General features: G+C 43.4%; 1 protein-coding gene across 1 annotated transcript in view; it reads right to left on the bottom strand.

The window, feature by feature from the left end:
• LOC148354600 (fibrillin-2-like) overlaps positions 1 to 16,781 on the bottom strand; it is a 153,172-nt gene that overhangs the window by 111,957 nt on the left and 24,434 nt on the right. The window contains exons 5-6 of the mRNA XM_088348774.1: positions 11,765 to 11,860; positions 11,582 to 11,677 (exon numbers count right to left, since the gene is read on the bottom strand). Of these exons, the coding sequence (XP_088204900.1) occupies positions 11,582 to 11,677; positions 11,765 to 11,860 (192 nt within the window). The remainder of the gene's footprint in view (positions 1 to 11,581; positions 11,678 to 11,764; positions 11,861 to 16,781) is intronic.

Here is a 16,781-nt window from a genome sequence, read left to right as displayed (position 1 = left end):
CGCACAGTTCACCTCCGAGGTGTGGAACATGGTTGCCGAGGGCCTGGGAGTCAAACTTCACCGCACCACTGCCTACCACCCCCAGGCTAACGGGTTGTGCGAGCGGTTCCACTGCGCGCCGGCCTGACCGATGGGGACTGGGTCGATAAGCTACCCTGGGTCATGCTGGGACTGAGGACCGCTCCCAAAGAGGACCTTCAGTGCTCTTCAGCTGAGTTGGTTTACGGTCAAGTGCTGCGGGTGCCAGGTGATTTCTTCCCAGACCCAACGACACCCTGGGCCGCATCCAGGGAGAAGTCCATCTTGCAGGGCACTGCGGGAGCGCTTGTGCCGATCCCCATATCGCGACACGGCAGGCCAGTTTCACGGGTTCCCTCCAACCTGTGCTCGGCTGGTTTTGTCTTCTTTCGCCACGATGCCCACCGCGGACCATTGCGCCCTCCCTATGATGGACAGTTTAAGGTCCTGCAGCATGGTGACAAGACCATGGTCGTGGACATTGGTGGTAGGGCAGAGACTGTCTCCGTGGACAGGGTTAAGCCTGCCCACATGGATATGTCCAAGCCATTGTAACTGGCCCAAGCCCCACGGCGCGGCCGTCCTCCTGCGGCACGACCCTCCCACCCCGTGGGTTCCCACTCTGACCCTCCACCCCCAGCCCCTGTGGGCTCTCCAACTGAGTCCACAAGCTCTCACCCCCCCCCTCTGTTCCAGCTTCTTGTACCCGCAGTGGCCGGGTCAGCATTCCAACCAGGCACAGAGACTTTTTTACTATGGGTGAATTCTGGGGGGGCTTGTGTAGTGGGTTTTACATAATTCAACCATGGAACCATTGTTCAGTTAGCGAGTTCCTAGGGGGACTCTTTAAAAGGTATGGGAATGCAGTCTGGGTTAAGTTCCGTTTTTCATTCTGCCGGCTCGCGCCACTCTCATGTTTGTTTTGTAAGTTTCGATTGCAAATTTAAATGTCATTAAAGCAGCTTTCGTTGGCACCTTTGTTTGACACTCCGCCTACTACTCCCATATATATATATATATACAGTATATGTATGTATATATGTATGTATATATACATATATACACATCAATCCAGAAAGGTGACTTAACAGTCGTCTGGCTAGACTTGGCCAATGCATATGGGTCAATTCCCCATGATCTCATCAACACTGCGATGAAGCATTACCATATCCCACAGCACGTAAGGGGAATGATCACTTCCTACTTCAGTGGATTCAAGTTTCGGTTCCAAACCACCCAGTTTACCACCCAGTGGCAAGACTTGGAGAAGGGGATCGTCACGGGGTGCACCATCTCCCCCATCCAGTTTGTTATGGGCATGAATCTACTCATCACTGCCGCGGTGAAGGAGATCAGAGGGCCAATGACGAGGTCTGGCAAATGCCAACCTCCGTTAAGATGCTTTATGGACGACCTCACTATTACAACAGTGACCCATGTGCAAGCAAGATGGATCCTGAAGGCACTTGACGAGGTAGCAACCTGGGCTCGGATGAGATACAAGTCTAGAAAGTCAAGAAGCAAGGTGACTTAACAGTCGCCTGGCTAGACTTGGCCAATGCATATGGGTCAATTCCCCATGATCTCATCAACACTGCGATGAAGCATTACCATATCCCACAGCACATAAGGGGAATAAACGCTTCCTACTTCAGTGGATTCAAGTTTCGGTTCCAAACCACCCAGTTTACCACCCAGTGGCAAGACTTGGAGAAGGAGATCGTCACGGGGTGCACCATCTCCCCCATCCTGTTTGTTATGGGCATGAATCTACTCATCACTGCCGCGGTGAAGGAGATCAGAGGGCCAATGACGAGGTCTGGCAAATGCCAACCTCCGTTAAGATGCTTTATGGACGACCTCACTATTACAACAGTGACCCATGTGCAAGCAAGATGGATCCTGAAGGCACTTGACGAGGTAGCAACCTGGGCTCGGATGAGATACAAGTCTAAAGAGTCAAGAAGCATGGTGATCAGGAGCGGGAAGGTCATAAACAGGTTTCAACTTCGAATCCAAGGAGAAAACATACCATCAATCAAAGATAACCCAATAAAATGCCTCGGAAAGTGGTACGATTCATCTCTGGGCGAGAGGGTCAGCGTTCTCAGGACAGTGGAATAGGCTAATGAGTGGCTGCAAAGGATTGAGCGATCAGGACTACCAGGCAAGTTCAATATCTGGTTGTTCCAGTACGGTCTGCTACCAAGACTGCTGTGGCTGCTAACGATCTATGAAATCTCTATGACGGCGGACGAAGGAATAGAGAGGAGGGCAAATAAACATCTCCGCAGGTGGCTTGGTGTTCCACCAAGCTTCACATCATTAGGACTTTACATCAGGTCGGGGGAGCTGCAGTTTCCCCTGTCTTCGGTAGTGGAAGAGTTCAATGTGGCCAAGTGTAAGGCGGTCATGATGCTCAAAGATTCTAGCGACGAGATGGTTAGGGGCGCGGGCGTGATTACAAGATCGGGGCGAAAATGGGCAGCAGACAGCCAAGTACATCAGGCAGAAGGCAGGCTGAGGTTGAAAGATCTCATCGGAAATGCATGCGTAGGGCGTCAGTGATTAGGGTCTACTCATTTCCAGCAATGGTCAAAAGCTGATCCAAGGCAGAGGAGAGACATGGTGCAGGCCGAGGTCCGTCAACTGGAGGAGGAAGGCAGGTGGTCCAGGGCGGTGGAGCTTGGAGTCCAAGGAGCCTGGAAAAAGTGGGACCTACCAAAGCGAAGGATCACCTGGCCAGAACTCTGGAGGTTGGAACCGTTCCGGATCTCTTTCTTGCTCCGGTCAGTCTACGATACTCTTACAACACCAACCAACCTGTACAGGTGGGGGTTGAGGGAGGACCCAACGTGCAGGCTATGTGGTGGGAGAGGGACACTTGCGCATATTCTGGCAGGATGCCAGATTGCTCTTAGCCAAGGCAGATACCGCTGGCGCCATGACAAGGTCCTCTGTGCACTGGCTTACATCTCGGAGCAGTAAAGGCGAAAGAAACACCAACCTCACCCGGTCCAACACATTCCTTCCAGTTCGTCAGGGAAGGGGAGAAACCAGCATCCTCCAAGAAGACCAAAAAGAGCCTCCTGCAAACAGCACCAGCGTGGGAGATGAGGGTAGACCTGGGAAGGAAATTAGACTTTCCCCAGGTAGTCCAAACTTCCTTGAGGCCAGACATTGTGATTTGGTAAGAAGAGGCTAAGAAAATCATCCTGATTGAGCTAACTGTACCATTGGGAAGAAGGATGCAGCGAAGCCCATGAAAGGAAAAACATTAAATATCAAGAGCTGGTCCAACAGTGCAGGGACAAGGGATGGCAGACCTGGCTATTCCCAGTGGAGGTCGGGTGCAGGGGCTTCCCAGCACAGTCTGTATGGGACACATTAACATCTCTGGGAATAAGTGGAAGGGAGAGGAAGGCAGCTGCCAAAAGGGTGGGGGAAGCCGCGGAGAGAGCCTCTTGTTGGCTCTGGAGTAGGAGAGAGGAGTTTAGCTGGGGACCATTACTGCCGGCTCGCCAACTCGAGGGCGTTGTGGTTAAGGGTCGAAACGCCCAGTGACTGTTGGACACCACCTGACGACATCTTCTCCTGGTTGAAGGCTACAGTCACTGTTCGAGTGACTGCAGAAGTTGCACTGATTAGAAGTGTATGCAATAGTATATATATATATATATATATATATATATATATATATATATATATACACACATATATACATACCGTAAATTCCGGACTATAAGCCGCTACTTTTTCCCCAAATGTTCAGCCCTGCGGCTTACTCAGTGAAGCGGCTTATTTAAGTAATTTTTCTAACGACCACCAGCGGCACTCGAGTACAAAAGGTAAAATTTAGACCGGTGAATTTGTGCGCCGCGGTAAATTGCATTCTCTCGGATTATGATCGAATTGTCCGTATGACAGACAGTATGACAGAGGATAGTGATTTGTTTCAAATGTGAGGAAGACGCCCTTGAAGACGTCAATAATGAGAAGAAAGACGAGGATGGTTTACCGTGAATTTATTAATTGTGGCATGGCTTTATTTAAACAGCTGCGCTCTGAGCTTTGTGAGCGTGTTAAGAGTAGCGTGGTGGTACCTTTCACAGGCACGGTTTGGGATGAAAGTTATATTATTATTATTAAAGCTTTGAAAACTCTCTCGGTGTACCGTCTTTCTTTGTAAATATGTGTAACCATGTATAATAACCCTGCCCATGTATAATAACCCTGCCCACTGCCCGATTGCTGGGATGGGCTCCAGCACCCCCGCGACCCTACTGAGGATAAGCGGTGCAGCTAATGAGATGAGAGATGAGATGTATAATATGTATTTGCAACTGTATATTTTTGTCATGTATTTATTTGTATTTATTTTGGACACTTATTTTGATAAGTCTTGCACGGATCAATCAAAAAGAAGGGGCGTAACAGACGCGGGGGATTATGGGAAGTAAAGACCAGTAAAGGTGAGTGTTTGTGGACACGGCAGACAAAGGTGGATATATATTTTCCCACCCTTACCTTTGGAAATATACACTTTTTTTAACCTTGGATTACTTTCAACGGGTACCCGGACTTTGCAGGTCTGCATCATACCTATATATATATATATATATATATATATATATATATATATATATATTTATATATATACATATATACGTACATAATGGATAATGAATAACGAAGATAGAACAATAACCCTTAAAAACCCCAAAACCCCACATACATACCTATATGCTTGATTTTGATGGCGGACGCATCAGGTTAGCACTGCTCGTTCTATGCGTTTATACTCTCATTGGCGTCGGTTTTGAGTGTGTTGTTAACTATAAATTTTACAATTCGAACCACTTTGACAGAGCTAAAAGTAAAGCAGCCGGGTCCTGCCTTATGCCGGCGGGCGAAGACATAAGTGCGTATGATTCTTGCTCAAAGATGTTGTGGCAATTTCGGAGGGAATGTCAAGGCTGGATTTTATTAACAAGTTTATTGAAAAGCTTCTGAAGTTTAAAAAGGAGGAGATACATGCTGTCATAAAAATGCCTTCTGGCAAGGGCTTTGATTTTGTAACGGCGGCTCTTTATCAAGAGTTTTGGGATCGCTTTGAGGGAGTGAGGCCCCAGTTTTTTGGGATTTACAGTAGAGAAGCTGACTGATAATGCTAACAAGATAGTCATTGTCAGAATGTTTAATGAGGTGGTGAATGCTGATGACGTCTGTTATTGGTTGAGTAGATACTGCTCGGTAAAAGGCCAGGCTATGAAGGTGAGGGATGAGAAAGGCTATTGGACTGGTGCCTGGAGGGTACCCATCCAACAATGGCAAGATCCTCAGGGCTTTCAGGCACTGAAACACCTCCCGTCTACTATAGTCCTGGGGGAAAACCGTGGCTTTATCCACTATCAAGGACAACCGAAACTCTGTCGCAAATGTGGTGAGCGTGGGCATCTGGCTGAGGTATGTGATCGAATTTTTTGTGGAAAGTGCAGGACAATTGGACATTCCTTTGAGGAATGTACCAATAGCAGAAAATGCAACCTCTGTGGAGAAACGAACCACCTCTATAGGAACTGCCCGAAATCGTTTGCTAACAAATTGAAAGCTAGGAAGGCAGTTAACAAAGACAACAAAGACAATGAAATGATGTCAGACAACATAGATAATGAAATTAATAAATGTAACAAAGACAATGAAATGAATAAAGATAACAAAGACAATGAAATGAATAAAGTTATGGAAATACCAAATGAAAATGAACAAGAAATGAATAAAGTTATGGAAATACCCAATGAAGATGAACAGGAAATGAATAAAGTTATGGAAATACCCAATGAAGATGATCAAGAAAAGCACAAAGAAAATGGACAATACAAACAAATTGAAAATACAGATGTCCCTACCAAAACCCCTGGAGGAGAGACCAAAGAATCAAATTTGAATCAGGAAGGACCTGGAAATTCTAATTCGATTTTTCATACAATACCTGAATTTGGACAAAACAAACAAATAGAAAAGGCAACTGCCACTCCAAAAACACATATTAATCAGGAAGGGCCTGGAAGAGAGTCCAAATTAGCAAATTTGTTTGCTACGCCACTGCCGGGATTTGGAGAAGACAAACAAATCGAAAGGCGAACGACTCTCCAAAAACCCATACGGGCACTGGAAAGAGGGGTAAAAGTAAGACAAAATTGGGGGTGGTGAAAACATCGGAAACAAAGAGAAGAGATTTAGAAGAAAGCCGATTGCCGATGAAAAAGCCCACAAGGGAACTATATGAAGTTGAGCTGGAGGAAGTCGGGGAGGGAAAAAATCTGACCCTTTGTGGGCAGGGAAGTAAGATACCCACCGATAGGTCCTCTGGCTCACCCCCTAACCCAGAAAAAAGGGGAAGACCTGGAACCACAGACAGAGAGTCAGAGGATTCCAGAGTTTTCCCCGGTGAGTCTCCAAATGAGGTACTGCTCTTAAGTGATGTGTCTGACACAGGTGACACTCTCGATGATCACCAAAGAATGGACTCGGATCCCCCGGTTTTGTCTAAGTAGTTTAAATACTTTAACTACAATTATGAATATTACATTCTCTACTATCAATGTGAGAAGTGTGAGATCAAAGGTTAAGGCTCACAGCGTTTTATCATTCTTAAAAACTATCAGAACGGATGTGTTTTTACTGCAAGAATGCTGCATCCCCTTTCTAAAAAATTATAAACAGTGGGAAGAGATTTGGCCATATCCGTCATTATGGAGTGGCTCGAATGAAAACCGTAACGATGGGGTAGCCATTTTAATAAACAACCCTCAACTCATCATAAAGGGGAGTACTGTGATGAGAGACGGACGCGCAATCTTATTAAGACTTTCTTATATAGGGAATGATTTTAACCTCATTAACATATACGGCCATACCGACATACAACTCAGGTACGAACTCTTAGAGGACATCCAGTCGCATATGCTAGGCCATCAACCACTAATCGTGGCAGGAGATTTTAATTGCATCCTTAGTAGGAAGGATAGAAAGAGGACCGATGAGGAGTTTAAAGTAGATAAAACATCAACTTTATTCCAAGACATGTGCTGGACATTTAAACTGGAGGACTGTTTCAAATCTATACATCCAGGAGAGGAGGGCTTCACCTGGTTCAGTAATGACAATGCTAGAGCCTCTCGAATAGACTACATATTTACAAGGGGTTTTGCACTGAGTGATGCAAGATTAATTCCTGGGTTTTTATCGGATCACTTGCTACTGTCCTGCTCTCTCTCATTTCCTTCAGGTATGACTGTTGGGAAGGGTTTGTGGAAGTTAAACTGCTAACTGCTGGAGGATGAGGCTCTAGCCGCACAATACAGGGAGCTGTACAAAGACTGGCAGACCCTTCAAGACTCGTATTATTCACGAGCACAATGGTGGGAAATGACAAAGAAACTAACACTGACCTTTTTTTAAAAATGCAGGGAAAAACAAGAAACTTAAAGGGATGAAACGCATGTCGGGACTACAAAGAAGACTCCAACGCTATTTCATTCAAACAGAAAAGGGGATGGACTTTAATGATGAAATCAAAGAGACCAAACAAGAACTAAACGCTTTGGCGGAAATAAAGAGCAAAGGCATCATAATAAGAAGCAGAGAAAGAGAAATAGAAGAAGGGGAAAAATGTACACGCTACTTTTAAAAATAAATTATGAGCAAAAGTGAGGGGCTTTTTAAACTTCAAAACGAAAACGGGCAAATAACAAAGGAAAGTAGTGAAATAACCAAATTAGTCGAAGACTACTACAAAAAATTAAATGAAAAGAAAGAAACACGTGAGAATGAAATGGGGCATGTATTAGATCATATTTCAAGATCAGTGCGTCAAGACCCCTTTTTAACATCGGACTTTACCCAAGACCAACTGACTGATTGCATAAAGACTATGAAAAAAGGCAAATCACCCGGGGAGGACGGGCTCAACCTCGAATTTTACCAGACTTTTTGGGATATTTTAGCACCAGATCTGATTACTGTTTTTAACGAATTATCCAGTCGAGACAACATGCCAGACAGTTTCAGAATAGGGATAGTTACTCTATTGCACAAAAAAGGAGACAAAATTGATTTAAAAAACTGGCGACCCATAACGCTTTTAAACGTGGACTGTAAAATTTTCAGCAAGCTTTTAGCAACACGAAAGTCTGTAGTCTTGGGAGGCTTGGTTGATCCGGACCAAACCTGTGCGATCGTGGGAAGGAAGATCAGCGACAGTCTCATGCTGATCCGTGACACCATTTGTTATGCGAGAGACAGAAACATGCGACTAGCGGTCCTAAACCTAGACTTTGAAAAAGCCTTGATCGAGTCTTGCGCCAATACCTCTTCAGGGTATTGCAAAAATGTGGTTTTCCCCAAAAATACATCAAGTGGGTGGGACTGCTATACCGAGACATCTACAGCAAATTCATGATTAACGGGAAGTTATCGGAAGCAATAGAGGTCAACTGCGGTGTACATAAAGGTTGCCCTATGTCTCCCCTTCTCTATGTTCTTTGCATTGAACCTTTGGCACAAATGTTAAGAAAAGATAGATTTGTCGAAGGGATCAATATCCCAGGAATTGGGGGACAAATTACCAAGTGTGTTTTGTACATGGATGATTTTAATATTTTATGTACTGACCGCGTATCTGTTAGAAGAGCCCTTGACTTGACTGACCTGTTTGGGAGGGCGTCTGGGTCAAGGCTAAATAGAGAAAAATCACAAGTGAAGTTTTATGGACCGTGGAAGACAGAAAAGGCAGGACTCCCAATGACGGTGTTAAAGACAGACCAGAAAATGCTAGGGATAAATTTCAATGCGGATGGAGGAGGCGAGACCAACTGGGATGACGTGACAAGGAAAGTTAAGCAAAGACTTGTTTTTTGGTCACTAAGAAAACTGACAATAGAGGGGAAGGTCCTAATCATCAAAGTGATCATCCTCCCACTGCTTTTATCAATCAGTTTAGTTTTTATGCCCAAAAGAAACGTGCTGTTACAACTGGACCGAGCCATCTTTCACTTTATCTGGGGCTCAAAGTGGGAAAGGATAAAAAGAGATACAATGAAAAAGAAAAAGGAAAAAGGGGGGAAAGGAGTGCCTGACCTCCAGCTTTTCCTGGGAAACAAATATGTCTCTCTCCACTTCCAAAACGCTGTGGGCCCACCCAACAACCCAAAAAGTCAAGCGATGACCCGGTTCTGTATGGGCTCATATTTGCGGAAGCTAAAGCTTGAACCAAACAATCGTTTGATTCCAGTTTCATTTAACTTGCCACCAACACATCTCTTTATTCGGGATTTTTTAAAGAAGTTTGATTTAGAAACACAAGAATGTCACACTTTACAAAACCACAGGGCCCTTATTGCTATTGTGCAAGAGCGTGCAACAGTAAGTCCTGTGCGGGGGCTTGCGTTTGGCGAACCTACAACGGTTTGGAGCAACGTGAATCATCCTGCCCTCCCAAACAGACTTGTCATGGATGGTGGCTCATGAGGTTCTCCCAGTCAGAGCCGTAATGCACCACCGAGGAATGTCAGCGACTTCGATGTGCCCTCGACCTGGCTGTGGCGCCAGGAGTCGGTGAGGCACCTTTTTTGTGAGTGCAGCGCTGCCGAGGACTTGTGGACAATGGCCGACCAAATAGGAAAATTCCCGGACTTGCCAGCAGGGGAGGTCCCTGACGCACAGTACGTGCTTTACGGGGTGGGTCGGTCGGGGAGGTCTCGGAACGACTTTGCCAGGGACTGGCTCACTCTCGCTGCCATCAATGACGCCATCTGGACCTCCAGAAACCTGCTGGTATGGAGGTGCAGGCAGATCCCCCCGTGGCTGTGCTCCAAATGGCTGCAGATACCATACAATCTGCGAGCGGCGCAGCCATAGAGAAGAATCGTCTGCACCCACCCGGAGGGGGGAACCGGAGCTACACTGTGGGGGTCCCGTTAGCAACGGCCTGGTTGTGGAAAGTAGAATTAAGAAGGGAGAGGACCCACACAGAGGACTGGAGGATGCTGCTTGGGAGGGTGGGATGGCAGAGCTATGCCCTTGCACAATAGTATTGCCCTTTACACGTTGGTTAACTACTGTTAAAAGATAATAACTCTGAAATTGTTTAATTGATGTTGAAAATGTCAGGAAAAAATTTTAAAATGTCATATTGTCACGTCATATTGTCAGATATATCAAAATTGTGAATATGCTTGATGGCTGTTGAGATTGTCGTGTTTGTTTTGCTACTGTTGGTGTCGATGGATTTGTTCAGACCAAAAACAATCGACTTTGGCCTGGACGGATCTATTGACACGAACAAAGATGTTATATAACGAAATTGTGAATATTGCTATTAAGATTTTCGAGAAGGGTTGTTCAAACCTCACATTGTGTTTGCTGTTAAACATCATATTGAAATATAATATTGTGAATGTGCTTGATTGCTCTTGAGATTGTCAAGAGGGGTTGTTCAAACCTCACACTGTTTGTTTTCCGTTAGTAGTGTCAATAAATTTGTTCAAACCAAAAACCTATATATATACATATATACATACATACATATACAGTATATACATATATACATACATATATATATACATATATACATACATATATATACATATATACATACATACATATATATACATACCGTAAATTCCGGACTATAAGCCGCTACTTTTTTCCCAAATGTTCAGTCCTGCGGCTTATTAAGTGAAGCGGCTTATTTATGTAATTTTTCTAACGAACACCAGCGGCACTCGAGTACAAAAGGTAAAATTTAGACCGGTGGAATTGTGCGCCGAGGTTAACTGGATTGTGATCGAATTGTCCGTATGTCAGAGGATGGAAATTCGTTTCAAATGTGGGGAAGACGCCCTTGAAGACGTCATTATTGACGAGAAAGACGAGTACGGCTTACCATGAATTTCAATATGTGTAACCATGTATAATATGTATTTGCAACTGTATATTTTTGTCATGTATTTATTTGTATTTATTATTTATTTTGGACACTTGTTCTGATAAGTCTTGCACTGACCAATTAAAAAGAAGGGGCGTAACAGACGCGGGGGATTATGGGAAGTAGAAACCAGTAAAGGTGAGTGTTTGTGGACACCGCAGACAAAAATGCATATATATTTTTCCCACCCTTACCTTTGCACATATACATTTTTTTTTCCTTGGATTACTTTCAACAGGCACCTGGACTTTGCAGGTCTGCATTAAATGATAACCACCGGTATCATTCGATGTCCAATCAGCCATTCGTGAGACGCTAGGAGTGTCAGCACGTGTTCGTCAGGTCAAGACTCAGCTATTTTGCTGGAAACAATCGTTCTAACCTAGTGACTAGAGGTAAATTACGACATGCCTGTTAATTAGCAAGCAACAAAGAAACAGCAAATCTATACAGGTATTCCCCAATAAAATTTTTCAGTTTACAAGGACCCCTTTTCTTAATGTGGATGCGCGCGGCTAATATACCAAATCGAACGCAAATTAATTTTTTGATTAAAAACAAAATATATCTCACCTCTCTCGCATTGAGGGCCGGTGAAGCCATAGACGCAAGCACATCTGTTGGGGCCAATGCAACGTCCGCTGTTTTGGCAGCCATTCTCACACACAGCTTTAAAAACAATAACAATAAAAAGTATTATTTCTGCTAAATGCGATGCATGATGTTCCTACTGCAAAATCCGTCTAGGGCGCTCACGTTGTCCGCAGTGGTTTCCCGTGAAGCCTTTGGTGCATGTGCAGGCGTCCTCCGCGCAACTGCCACCATTCATGCAGCGGACGTTGCAGGATTGAACTGTGAAAAGGAACAGGTCTTGATGACAAAAGAGCATTAAGCAATGGGAATTTGTTGTCGTGCAAAGCGACTCTAGGCCACGATTTCCTATCCGATACCAATACCGTGGAGGTGTGGATCAGTCGAAACAGAGTCTTTACAGACCAAATTATCTTTCATCAATCAAAAACGTAAAAATGAAACATGGATGTTATATGCGATCACAAGTTTGGCTTTATGGTTTTGGAATGTATTTTTTTACAATAAAAAAATAACTGATACCGATGCAGTGAATTGTATCCAGCCACGCATAGTTTTATTGTTATTAACAGTTAAATATATATTTTTAATATTTGTATTAATATTATTTTATTATATTGATTTCATATACTTATTTTTTAATAATTTTCTGGTACAGTTGAGATCGTTGTACACAAAAAGAACAATCATGTGCAAAAGAAACATTTTCTCAAACCAAACTGACCACGTTTCTTCACAAGCTACAGTAAATTCTCCACTAGCAAACGTTGCATTTACATTTTTTTTCCTTTTCTGCTCTTGATGCTGGGATGAGATCCTGTCTTATTAGCAGTGGACTTTCTCAGTGTTAAATTATTTTAAAATAGTACGCATTGTGTCAAGTCAAGTCAAGTTTATTTGTATAGCCCTTCATCACAAAGAGTCTCAAAGGGCTGCACAGACCACAGATTATTGCAAACAACACTATTATTACACCATCCCCTGATCTAAAACCTCCATGAGGGCAAGGAAAAACTAGAAAACCTCAACATGAGGAAAATGAAGAAACCTTGAGAAGGGACCGCACACGAGGTAATCCCCCTTCCAGGATGACCAGGCTGCAACAGATGTTGCAGTAATAAATAATTCACAGATATTGTCAACATAAAATATAGGTTATTCATATGCTATGGAATATAAGTGAGTTTTAAGCCTAGATTTAAACAGTTCCACTGAGGTTGCAGAATGACTCTCAGGGCCACAGCATTTCACAGCACCTGGGCCCGAATGGAGAACGTTCTCGAACCCACGGATCTCTTCTTGGCTCTTGGGATCACTAGTAGAACAGCATTTTCAGAGCGAAGGCTCCAGACCGGAATATAGGGGGAAATATCTGAAAGATATGAGGGAGCATGTCTATGCATGATTTTGTATAATTCACAACAGAACCTTAAAATTACATCTTAAGCTAACAGGGAGTCAATGCAGATTAGCTAAAAACGGGGTAATGTTATCAAATTTTCTTGTCTTAGTTAAAATCCTTGCTGCTGCAATTTGTACCAGCTGAAGGCTTTTGATTTTGGACTTCGGAAGACCGGAGAGTAGTGCATTACAGTAATCGAGACGGGAGGTAACAAACGCATGAGTTATAATCTCCGCATCTGACTGAGACAGCATAGGACGAATTTTAGCAATGTTGCGAAGATAGAAAAAAGCTGTTTGGAAGGACAGATAGGGGTCAATATGACACCTACATTTTTGACAGTCTCTGGGTGATATTACATTTGTCAATGTTCATAGCAGTTTTTGAGAACAAGTGACATTTAGATGGACCAATAACGAACATTTCGGTCTTTTCAGAGTTAAGGCGCAAGAAGTTGAGTGGCATCCATTCTTTTATCTCAGTGAGGCAGCCCTCCAAATTTCCAGTTTAGTGTGGAAGGTTCCTCCATCGGAAGATATAGTTGAGTGTCATCTGCGTCGCAATGGAAACTTATATTATACTTGCGAATAATATCACCTAATGGAAGCAAGTAAATGCTGAAAAGAAGGGGGCCAAGTACTGAACCCTGCGTAACACAACAGGTAACACTAAAGGGCTCAGATGTAATTTCACCATATTTAACACAGTGCGTCCTATCTGAGAGGTAAGATATGATTTATAAGAGGACGGTTCCTGAAAGACCAAGCCATTTTTCCAATTGGTCGAGTTAGATATTGTGGTTCACAGTGTCGAAGGCAGCACTAAGATCCAGCAGAAGCAAGAGTGATGAAGCGCCGGAGTCAATTGCCAGTAGAAGATCTTTGGTTACCTTAATCAGGGCTGTTTCAGTATCGTGTTTTGCCCTGAATCCTGATTGCATCGATTACAAAAGATTGTTCTTGGATATCAACTCATTCAGCTTTTGTGCCCCAACTTTTTCAAAAACGAAGGATTTGACACAGGTCTATAATTACATAAGCTTTCTGGATCAAGGTTGGATCGTTTCAGTGTAGGTTTAATAACAGCTGACTTATAAGCATCTGGAACTACACCTGAGGAGAGTGATATATTTATAATATTTAGAACTTAAGATCCAAGGACCCCAAAAAGACCTTTAACCAGCAAACCCGTAAGCGGGTCAAACAGGCAAGTAGTTGGTTTGGCCGTATTCACCACCTGTTTAAGATTATCAAGTGACCGATCAATAAATTGGGAAAAAATCCATGGACAGCCACCATGTTGCGCATCTATGATTTTCAGACCTTTGATATGTGACATATTCACATGGTCTTTAGAAATCTCTTCCTGTATGTGTTGAATCTTCTTATTAAAGAAGACCATAAAGTAATGTGCTGAAATGGTAGAACTATCTAGAATAATATCTTGCCTCGTTAGCGATGCTACAGTGTCGAAAAGGATTTTGGGGTTATTCTTTTTTGCCGCAAACACCTTCGAAAAATAGGCTGATTTTGCAGAGGCAAGGGCTGCTTTATACTTTAACAAGCTGTCATGCCAGGTTTGACGGAAAATCTCAAGCTTGGTAGCGCGTCATTTTCTTTCAGATTTCCTGCAGTCTTGTTTGAGCAATTTAGTTTCAACAGTAAACCAAGGCGTGCATCTTTTAGGTAGTGATTTAAGCCGTAATGTCAGAACCAGAACAGGAGGAGGACTCAGATGTGTAATGTTCCTCACACTAGCTTTATTTTACGGGAATAGGGCAGTCATGTACGTCAACACAAACACCAGTGATTCGCGATCGCTGGGCGGAAGAAGTAAGGCAGAAGTCTGACGTGGAACAACAGGAAGCCAGAGACCGACGAGATCGATACCAGAAACCGCACAAATGGGGTAGATACTGGACAGGACGGGACAGACAGGATGGATACCAGATACATGAGCAGATACCGGACCGACGGGGTCGATACCGGACAGGCCGGGACAGACAAGATTGATACCAGATACAGGAGACTGGAGACGGATATCAGACATGACGAGACAGGCGAGATCCAAATGAAATGATCTGCATTTATATAGACTTCCCAAAGCGCTTTACAGTGTGCTTCACATTTCCCAATAGCGGCCATGCAGTCATGTAAGGCGCTAACCTGCTTATTGGGGGTATTAGGGGTTCAGTGTCTTACCCAAGGACACTTCGACATGTAACACGGAGGAGCCGGGATTCGAACTGCGATCTCTTGATCCCAAGACGAGCGCTCTACCTCCTGAGCCACTGCCGCCCCAAACTGGATACCGGAGATAGTAGCAAGGTATCAGACAGGACGAGACAGACAGGATCGATACCAGACACTAGAGACTGGAGTCAGATAACAAACAGGACAAGATAGACGGGATCGATACCGGACAGGATACACAAGCAGGACACCGGACAGAGTCAAAACACACGTCTTGCGGGTGCAGAGGTTCGTTGATGGACTGAAAAAGGGTGAATGAGAGCACTGAGCTTAAATAGGAGGGAACCCAATCAGTCAACGAGCCGCAGCTGGCGCCAAAAGGGCAGGGCCAATTAGGCGCAATGGGAAACCGTGACAGAACATTTGAGGTTGAAACTCCTCGAGTCAGGACCAAGACAAGTATGTTTCCATCTTTTTGAGTCAGCAAATCAATCAGTTGATTAAAACCAAATGTGTCAATTAGAGACCGAAACGCAACAGTAAGTGAACTGACTGGGGAGTTCATATGAATGTTAAAGTCCCCCATCATTATTATTTTGTTTGCATAGGTTACTAGGGCAGACAACAGTTCAGATAATTCATCTAAGAAAACTGAGTATGGTCCTGGTGCGCTATAGTTACTACAAAAATTGACATTAAAGAGGACTGCATGGCAAGAGCCTCAAACGCTTTATAATTATTAGTGGCACGGGGCGTATGTTTGAGTATTTTTTAAGAATTAAGCGCGACACCGCCACACTTCTTCGAAGAGCGTGCTACATGACAGCTCATGTAGTCATTTAACGGTAAAAACTCATCCGGTCTCAACCAAGTATCACACGGACCGATTGGGTTAAGTTTGTTAACACGAATAAGATCATCAACAAGTAGTTTAGGAGCAAGCGATCTAATATTTAATAGACCACATTTTAGCTTTGCTGAATCTTTGAACTTGGGTCAAGTTGTGCATTTTTTAAGTATTAACAAATTAATTTCCTTAAATTTTAGAAATATATGTATACTGACAATAAACAGAATAAGAATTGAAGCAAACCCTACAATATTTTTTCTCTTGTTGATTGATCAAGGAAATTAAATTTGCAGCAATACTTGTGTTGACATAATGCTTGTTGACTGATGTTTATTTATTGTCTGGTTTCGGACTCTTTCTAGTCCAAAAGGAGAAATCAAGACCGCACAATACAAAAAAACATATCAACATTAGCCATTATGTTGTGTTAACCATAAAAGCGCAACATGTCAAACGTCGACAAAACAACACGGCACTGTGATGAGCTGTCAAAATCGCTGATAGCGGGATAGTGATTAAACAATGAAAAACAACCCAGAACTTCATCAGCAGTTTTGCATCGCCTCAGAAAAGTATAAAAAGTATAAAAAGCTAGCTTAAGATTTTTAGCTATTGCGAGAATATAGCCCTTGAATATATCAGAATGGTGTCCAGAATATATTTTGCCAATAAATAACTTATTGAAGAGAAGTTCATTTTCGACCTATGATTCTACCAACAGTCTTATTTCCCAAAAGT

Source organism: Urocampus carinirostris, chromosome 12, assembly GCF_059441175.1.
Source record: "Urocampus carinirostris isolate Australia breed hairy pipefish chromosome 12, RoL_Ucar_1.0, whole genome shotgun sequence".
NCBI lineage: Eukaryota > Metazoa > Chordata > Actinopteri > Syngnathiformes > Syngnathidae > Urocampus > Urocampus carinirostris.
Note: the sequence above shows the minus strand (reverse complement) of the source record. Positions and strands in the feature narration are given on the sequence as shown.